The following is a 9944-nucleotide window of genomic DNA, read 5'->3' as shown; positions in this document are numbered from 1 at the left end:
ATTGAAACCCTGTAAACAGGTACAGATGTACCTGTATGAATAGCACAGTTCACCAGTTACAGAAGATTACAGCAAATAAAGAAGAGACAGGTACACAAATCACACTCTAGTAATTACTGACCCAAGCCTGAAAGAAACGATCGTGTATGCATGTCAACTTTTTCATCCAGTTATGATTAGTATAGTGCAAGGACCACAAAGAATTTCAATAATAATTATAGAGAGTAATAAGGTGGCTTACTTCAAAATCCAATTTGAAAGTATCATTGCAATTACCAGAAGTACGTTTTGTTTCACTTTGTTGCAGGAACTTTATTTCCACCCGCAGTGCTCTGTTAACTATGGGTTAGGGAATGGTCATAGGCTGCTTAATGCACTCAACAAATGAGTGCCTACACAGATGTCTTGAACTAACATCAATAAACACACAATCAAGAGAATGCAATGATGAGCTTTATTTTTAGACATCTCCATTAACGGCTGTCTGGATGCACTCTGCAGTTAAAGCCATAAGAACAGGCTCTCGACAGGTATTAATGTCAGGTTTAACCTTGTCCATACAGGCATTATCTCAATTTGTAGTGAACAGTTTGGAAGGCATGGATTACATTTACCTGAATCGTGGTAGAGCTTAAAAAAATCACTTTCTCAAGGAAAGACTATTATTGCATTCAAAACTCAAGAAGCTAGAAAACTGTTATCAAAAGTAGGAAACTTTGAGTGAGTTACAACTAAAAAAGAGAGTTGGACCATGAATTGCCTGTTGAACCATGAAGTGCTTGTAACTTCATGTATGAAGTTACAAGCATGCATGCATGGGGTACAGATGATTTATTTTTCCATCAAACACACCAGAAAAAATGTAAGAACTCAGTGTGAATCTTAGTGTAAAGGAAATCTGTCATCAGTTTTTAGTTAATGATTAGTTTAGGAATTCTCAAAATACAATTTGTGTGATAAAGAACAATGTATTAACAGCATTGTTCAGCTATAATTGATAGAACGAAGTGGGTGTTGACGCTATATTTCAGAAAAAACCATAATTATGCAGTTTCCATACTATAATTATTGCATATGCATATCACTGGTAAGTAAAACTTGGCCTGCCAAGATGTTTACTTATCAGTTTAGGCCATTCCAAATGCATAACATTGATTTTCAAGTTTTGGGACACAATTACTTGTGAAAACAATGTTTGAAAAACAAATTACAAAAAAAACAAATATGAGTTGCCTGTCAGTGAGAAACCAATTACCAAATAAGATGTCTGTTGCCTTGCAACACTACAAAACCTGTTACACTCTCCTCAATACACCAAGTGTGAAATTTATCAGTGCTTGTCCACTTCAATGGCCCTAGAATACCAAACGTTCTTTGCAAACACATCCTCTAAATGGCTGATAAATATGTTTGATGATTATTGTTCCCAGCACCAGTGCTTTGCCCTGAACCTTGCACAAGGAAATAACACTAGTGGAATCAAGTCACCAGAAATTTGCACTGCAAAGTTCAACTACTTTGCCATTTTATAAAAGCCCCGCTAACCTCTGTACCATGTAATGAATAGGTGATCCATTGGTAAAACATTCATTGTTGCTGTTCTGCAGCTTGGATTTGTCAAAACCCAGAGTTAATTAGACACAATAAAGCCACATGTAATAATTATTATTGTTCCCATAGTGAACTGTTCAGCTTGTGAATCCATGAACAAAGCCACTTTAATATTAAACCTTCGCTGCAAAATTGTCATATACTTCCACCACCATAAGTGGCTGATGTTAGTCATGGATGCCACATTTTCTTGACCAATTTGTGCTGCTTGCAGTAGCAGTAAACCAGTGAATGCCAAGGGAATGCATTTCAAATTATGCAATGCACACCAACTTCAGTTGGAAGATGAAACCCAATGATCACAACCTGTTGTCAACTCTCTGTCAAGACACATCCCCAGTACCCTCCTTGGATGGCACAGCTGAGTTCTCTCCCTCGTGAAGACTGCTACGATTTGGCATGGAATTGGCCATAACAAGCTGATTAGCACACCAAATTATTGTACGGGTTGTACGAGTATTTAATGTCAGTGTCTTCACAGCTGATATTAAGGCAGAGAGTTCTGTAAAAATAACAAACCAAAAATGTAAAATGAACAATTTGATAACACTGTACGAGTCTGTAAAAAATGAATCAAGTCATGTCCCTTAGCAGACAGTTGCCTCTGGACAATGTTATCATGTTCTGTGCACATTCGTTGTCAACATTTCCAGGGCCTTGACACAGGGCCTGGTAGCTGAGAGATGACAATCAATTAGTGATTCACAGTTTGAGAATATGATAACTTCAAAGTGAAGCAGTATTAGTGATTATAGCTGCAGAAAAAAGACTAAGAGCTCTGTACAGTGTTGGTCTAAATTTGAAGTAAGTCTGCATACGAGTCAAGAAAACCACCAGGCTGGAGCTTATCCTGCTTTCAATACCATGAAGTTACTAGGACTATTTTTACTCCCCCTGGATGGGATGCTAGTCCATCACAGGGTTACCCCCCCCCCCCCCCCCCAGCATTAAATTTTCTGGTACCCATTTATGGAGAGTGCCCATTTATGGAGTGGAGCGAGGCACGGTGAGAGTTAAGTGTTTTCCCTTCAAACATAACACAATGCCCCTAGCCAGGGGTTGAACCTAGACCACTTGATTCTGAGACGAGTGGACTAACTATGACGCCATCACCCCTCCCATTGAAGTACTAAAATATTCACAAGTAACTGAAAGAAAGTGCTAAAGTGTAAGATGAAGAAATGGACAGAGCTGTAGATAGTTCAAGTTCTCTCAGTTATTTGCAGATATTTTATGTATAGATGAGTCTTAAGCCTAAAGTTTTATTCAGTGGTCTTTGTTGACTCAAGAGCCAGAACTATTTTTAATGAATGAGCTTCTTTCATGGAGAGAATGAGTGTAATGCTAAAGTATTAAAATATAATTGGCATTGCTAATGCATAATCTGGACCAGTAAAAATGTCACAACCCCCCAAAACACAGTTTTATGCACATTGAAAACCCCTAGAGATAATTTTAAGTTACAATTTGGTAAAAACAGAAAACCAAATTCTTGAAAAATCATTAATAAATTATTAAAATAACCTGGACCAGTAAAAATGTCACAACCCCCCAAAACAAAGTTTTTATGCACATTGAAAACCCCTAGAGATAATTTTAAGTTACAATTTGGTAAAAACTGAAGAACAAATTCTTAAAAAAAATCATTAAGAAATTATTAAAATGATGTTAAGACTATCAAAGAAGGTAATTGTACCCGCAGTATCTTGATGCCGTATAGAGGAATTCAGCCTGCATCTGGAACTGTTACTAATACTAAGCTCTTCTTTACGACGATTCTGTAGCTCACGTATGCCACTTTGCCACTGATCTACTCCCTCACTAATGCTGACGTGGAGAGGGGAGTGACGAATCCGCTCAATGCGCCCAACTAAGGCTTCAACCTAATGATCAATTTTGAACATCAAATTAAAACTAATTTAATATTTGTCCTAATCTACTGATTAAGAGCTGTTTCCAAGGACAATTATTTTAGACTTAAACATTTTCACACTGAGGCGTTAACACAAAAAGTATGGGTGTGTACATCTAGTATTAAAAATTGACATAGAACCTGTGTCACTAGAACTTTAAAAAATTGAAAATTCCCTGAATGTAGAGGAAGAGTGATAATCTGTCTTACTTCACCTTTATTTACAAGGAATAAACAGCAAATCTGTGGACAGAAATTTCTCAACTTTGCAACATATTTTCGTTAGGAAAAATCACATGTCCTTGAACACATCTGTAAAACACATTGACAGACACCATCCCTCCAGTTTTTCTTGAGGTGAGCAGCTGGCCATACAAAGACAAGGTAACTTCATATTTTTTCATATCATTTTTTTTCCTGGCAATATTACAAATACTGTTGATTGCATGTTGCCAAACATACTTTGGCATGCTCCCGCAAATGCTCCACAATTAGCTTGTCCACTCTGGATGGATTAGGTGGAAGTCTAAGGTTTGTAGCATTTCCAGAAGACAGCCTTCTACCAGACCACAAGTGAGAGATTTCTGCCTCGGTCTACACAAAAAATTATAAACTTTGTAAGCAGAACACTATGGACAACAACTGTTCTTTTTCTAACTAAAAGCAAATAAAACCTCCTTAAATGTGTAATTTTGTACTGCCTAATGTAGATTACGGTTAGCTAAATTGCTTTCTTCTTTGTTATCCTTTTAAGAATACCATTGGGCGATTCCAAAAAGTATCCACACCTATACCACAGATTGCTTTTTGCAATTCTGAGAGTAATTAGAGTTTTTTGAAGTGGAAAGCAGAAGGTATGGGTGCGGGAGGTACCCACGACTGGAATTTTGAAGGCATGGGGGGTTTTCCAGAGGGTACAGACAAGAGTGTGAAAGCACAAATGAATAGACCGCAATGTAGAAGACCACTGAAAGCAAGATACAAGACAAGCATTGATCAATCAGGGATGTGTTCACCTTCATTTACAGAAGAAAAAAATTTGGCATGTACATCAAGCCCCAGAGCTCCAAGGGTTGATGAATTTCTTGTCAGATTAATCATTTGCAATGAACATGCACCTCTCAGATTTATGACACTGACCCACCATGTTTGTTTGTAAGCCACTGCAAAATATACAGCAGCGATACATATTCATAAACTGCTGCAGCAATGTTGTCTAACTGGGTGAATATCATTCATAATGTCTAAATTAAATTAGGCGGGATTTGCACACAGATGTTCAAATCTCCATAGCAATAAGCCATTGACCCCTGTGCCAGCCATAACTGGTCATGAGGAGCATTAGCCTTAGTTCCACTTCTGACATCAACCATACTCAAGTTTTGCAAATGCCTCTTTGAGTAGATTGGAACTAATTTAGCTCATATCCATGCAGAAAAAGTCGATGTCTAAAAAGGTTTTTGCAAAAAAGCTCCAGGCGTCAAAAACAACTGAAATTTTTGTTTCTTCACAAGTTAAAGGGACAGTATCATAAGCTGCGCACATGTAAAACTTCTTTGACATTTACATGCTAAAACATTTGTTTTTAGAGGGGATTTTGAAATGTAATGTGTTATTTTGTAGCTATGGGAAACCAGATTACTCAAAAATAAGTTATTTTGAAGTCTGTTTGAGTCTTTAAAAATAACCTATAACTTGTGCAGTGCTTTCGGCCTGTCGAGTCGCAGTGTGATCAAGACAAGTTCATAAATCCACCAGTGTTACTTGTCTCGTGTAAATATATACATGTGTGAATTTAATACAAAGTTTTGGCATTCGGCCTTCTTCAAGTAGAGGAACATTGAACTAATGAGATAATCTCAGATAGTGCAGAGTGCAATTGATAGCTCTGGCACAGTCGTCCCATAAGTACGCACCCCTGCTTGGTTCACTTCTGGTTTGTATCTACATTGGTAGTCTGCTAGGGCTTTTTCCCTTAGCAGTGTGTACGTTTCAAGGTTGTATTTTCATTCAAGGTCCGAAAATTATGTACAATTACTTTTTTGTCGCGACAGCTTTTAAATTTTACTCTAGTGCTTTACGATGATTCTCGTTCATTTTAAATTCAATAATACTGTACGTTGAACAAACGTGACAATTTAGCTCTTCGCGCCAACTTTGTATCTTGATACTTTTGTTTTCCTCGCAAAGGTATGTAGCATGAAACTCTTGTTTTCTCCAAAACACACGGAAGATGAGCTTGTTTTTTGGGGATAAACGAAAGAAAGTTAAATATCTGACAAAGAAATGGAAGAGAAACGATTTTGTTTTTTCGCAAAATGCAAAGATTCTTATCATGGATTAACAAGAACTAATTTAACTATCAGATAGTCACGCAATACCACTTTCTTTTTCTGTTGCCAACTTTGTTGTTAACAATAAAACAATTCAAAATTAATACACAACAATGTCGATTGATACCACTGGGAAGTGTTTCAATGAGAAGTATTGAAGGTAAACAATGCTACTTGGCTGATATTATTGGTGAACAAGTCTCCTCAAAGACTGATTAAATTAATTTGTGCTTTCACTAGGTGCCAAGGAGTCTGCCGCAATATTTCGTTTCTTTTGTCACAAATTTACAATTTGCAGAAATAACTCGGGACCTTTTTGGTCTCTCTTACAGACACAATTAAGGCAAGAAATAAACAAGCCGCTAATGAGAAGCTACACATTTCCCTTCATTATTTAAACCCTGAAAAACATACTATTGTAGTTTGAAAACAGCAGATGATATTTGTTGAACCAACCTGTAGGTAATTCTAAAAGATACATTTCACATTCGCACTAAAAAGGGGCAAGTGGCACTACCTGACATTACATGACATATAAAAAACCGTGTGGAAACATAGTATATAACACTTACGATGCTAGAGCGCATGCCTCTTACATGTTGGGTTGCACCATAAGGAAAACCACTCAACATTTGTGTGGTATCCCGTAATACATGCAATGTATCCTCCACCTAATGTATAGAAGACACGAGTGCTAACTAATCTCCACGTGCGTTTAGGGCAAATTGGTTTTGCTGTAAAGAGAATAGTACCACAAGGAGAGCAAGGGGTTACTTGAAACAAATATATAGCTTTGCGATGTTCACTCCTAACTGATGTAGATGTAACATTTGCATAGGGTACACGTGTTCCTTTCCCACCTCACCCCCACCACTTCCTTGTCTCTAGACTAATTAATTAATTGAAATTAATTAATTAAACAAACATTAAAGTTTACACCTTAGCACCATAGGGATTTAGCGACACAGGGATTTAGCGACATAGGGATTTAGCGACATAGGGATTTAGCGCCATAGGGATTTAGCGCCATAGGGATTTAGTGCCTTAGCAGCAGGCACACCCCAAAACCATCCCAATAGTGCACTCTGCACTAAAAATAGATATAACTATTTACAATTAAAAGCCTACCGTGAATTTACATTCCATCAAATATTTCTTGCACACAGTTAGTTTAACCATGTCATGTGATGCATCTAAAACTAGTAAATATTTAGATGCAAGTGACGTTGGATCATATTCCCCAGTTTTCAAACTTTGCGATTTATGTTTCACCCGAGTAACTTGTTTTATAACGTGGTGCGTGCGCTAGTCCTACCTAACTATTGAGCCACCATGGTAAAAATAAAATGACATGTACAGTTTCATTTTAGCTGCAAAATTTATGTCGAGTTTAGTGGCGAGGTCCTTTTGCTAAAGTTTTGGCAATGTGAACATCATTCTGAACAATCCAAACCCTACTTTGAGTCTTTCACTTTTATGCACCAAGCTAAGATGTTTACTAAAACTAGGAGTATTTCGACTTTTTCTGTCTACATTTTCATTAAGTATTTTGACTTTGTCTGGCTACACTTTCGAAGATGCGAATATTTCATTGGTATTTGACAATTTAAGGAACCAGATTCAGCATTTTCATTCAACTGTTGCTCAACTGATTGTGGTGTGTTTTTACCCAGGCAATCAGATCCTTTGTTTTCTTTCACTGCAAATTGTGAGAACTTTGTAGTCAATCACGAATAAACATGTTTTAGCACCCAAGTTGTTGTCGCTATGTTATGAAAGAATTGGTTCATGCTTTTAGCTGTACCTATATCGAGTTACGGATGCACTTGGGAAGTTTGGAGAGAACTCACGAAGGCTAGAAGTGCTCTCAGCTGGGCCTCGAGCAACTCTTACACTTCTCTTGTGCGCTCCAAACTCCCCGCATGCATCCATAACTCGATATACACTTGCTAAGCATGAACAAATTCTTTAAAATTGAATAGAACTAAACATTCTCAATTTCCGCAGACTATTTTGAATGCTGACTGAATTATGAGTGGCCTTGAATAAATATATTTATTGGAGGTTAACACAAGTTGGCCATACTGGCAACATCACTTCTACCCAAGTTTGAGTCCTTGGTTGCTCAGCTCAAGATGGGGCAAAACTTCATTCAGGGTAAAAATGTCTTAGAAAATTAGGGGGGTCTTCCTTTTAGAGTTTTTGGGGCCTTATGGTCTTAGTGTGTTGGGTCTTTGTTTCAGAGGTCTTTATTTTAGAGACACCCATTTGAAGGCTAGGTGAATGTAGATTCCATTGTAGATAATAATTTAGAGGCCACGATACATTAAACAACTAAAAAATCAAGACTTATTTCACTCTATTTTCCATCAAATTGCAACACGATCCATTTATCTTTAAACTTCACAGGGCTAACCAACTCAGGTAACCTTTTTTTCCTCCATTAAATCTCCAAAGATTTCTAAGTTAAATACTCTATTTGAAGGGTAAGTGAATGTAGATTCCGCAGTACATTAAGATTTAGAGGCCACAATACATTAAACAGCCAAAAAAGCATGCCATATTTCACTCTACCTTCTGTTGAATTGCAACACGATCCATTTATCTTTCAACTTCACAGTGCTAACTGACTCAGGTAAATTATGTTGTTCTCCACAACATCTCACAGATTTCTAAGTTAAACACACCATTTGAAAGCTAGGTGAATATGGATTCTGCAGTATGTAATGATTTAGAGGCCACTATATGTTAAAGAGCCAAAAAAATCACACGGTATTTCACTCTACTTTCAGTCAAACTGCAGCACAATCCATTTATTTTTCAGTTAGCCGACTCATGTAAATAACTTTTTTCCTCCATTGCATCTCCAAAGATTTCCAAGTTAAATATACAGTTTGAAAGCTAAGTGAATGAAGATTCCACAGTACATTAAGATTTAGGGGCCATGATATGTTAAATAGCCAAAAATCATGCTGTTTTTCATGCCGAAACAAATGTGTCTTTCACTGCTTCTAATAATTTCCACTGACAACAAAACTACTCAATTTTGATTGGCAAATAAGGAGTGCAGTTCTCATGTAGAGCGTGTAAAACCAGTGAAAATTTGAAACACCAGTGAAAATTACAATGTTCCAGTGCTAAAATGTTTGACACCCATCAAGACAATCAAATAAAAGTCTGTGAATAAGCTTCTCCACCAAAGGAAACAAAGCAGTAAACATAGGCATGCAAGGCATGCAAGAGTTATTTTTTTGTGTGAAGTGTCGGAGATAGGAGCATTCACGGTGCAGTAATGATTTGGTTAATTTGACATTTTTTCTTTGGTTGCGATGTTACATTGGTCATGGTAAGATAGCTAAATAGTAAGCCATAAAATGTTTGACAGAACAAACTACAGTAATCTGACATGTCTCCAGATTAATGTAGATACCATCTTATTTTCTAACAGGCAATTTGATTCGTTCTTTGATACAACCTGGTGTGACACGTGCACATGCATAACTCCCTCACTCACCGATCACATAACCCTTCCAACCTCCAAGAGGGATTTTTGCTCAAAAATACTCAAGTTAATTTAGGGACTTTTTCGCATTTTATACGAGACGTAAGTTTACCTTTTCACACAACACAACACAACACAACTTCACCGAAAATAGAAAGAAGGAGAAAAAAACCTCTGACACGTTGAAAGTCTGATTTAATTAAATTGCACTTTAACTTGGTGCCACGCAGTCTTCAAAGAACATTTGAACAGTTTTCATACTTTTTACCTTTAAAAATATTGGACTGAAACGAATGTCATCAAATAACACTATTAAACTGCTACTGCAGAGGCGTAAAAACCATCCAGAAATGAAAGCTTTTTTGTTTAATATCCTGGAAACAATAGCCGATAACTTGTCAGCTCTAATTGAATTTACTCCCATATAAAAAACAAAAGTGTTAAGTTACCATTTGTTACTAAAGATAGCAAACATCTCATGGGAAAGAGTGGTGACGATTTGTCTGCTCTAATTGAATTTACTCCCTTGTGAAAAACAAGAGTGTCACATTACACTTTAACTAAAAAACAAAAATACCTTGTTATA

The 9944-nt window shown here is 36.9% G+C and overlaps 1 protein-coding gene across 1 annotated transcript in view; it reads right to left on the bottom strand.

The window, feature by feature from the left end:
• Positions 1-431: 431 nt before the first annotated feature.
• Positions 432-9944, bottom strand: part of LOC110040491 (uncharacterized) — a 26249-nt gene continuing 16736 nt past the window's right edge. The window contains exons 5-7 of the mRNA XM_020745730.2: positions 3986-4117; positions 3308-3494; positions 432-2113 (exon numbers count right to left, since the gene is read on the bottom strand). Of these exons, the coding sequence (XP_020601389.1) occupies positions 1935-2113; positions 3308-3494; positions 3986-4117 (498 nt within the window). The 3' untranslated portion in view covers positions 432-1934. The remainder of the gene's footprint in view (positions 2114-3307; positions 3495-3985; positions 4118-9944) is intronic.

This window comes from Orbicella faveolata, unplaced genomic scaffold (assembly GCF_042242905.1).
Source record: "Orbicella faveolata isolate gen_17 unplaced genomic scaffold, um_ofav_v1 contig_13, whole genome shotgun sequence".
Classification (NCBI taxonomy): domain Eukaryota; kingdom Metazoa; phylum Cnidaria; class Anthozoa; order Scleractinia; family Merulinidae; genus Orbicella; species Orbicella faveolata.
The sequence above is the reverse complement of the archived record's forward strand: the minus strand, read 5'-3'. Positions and strand labels throughout refer to the sequence as shown.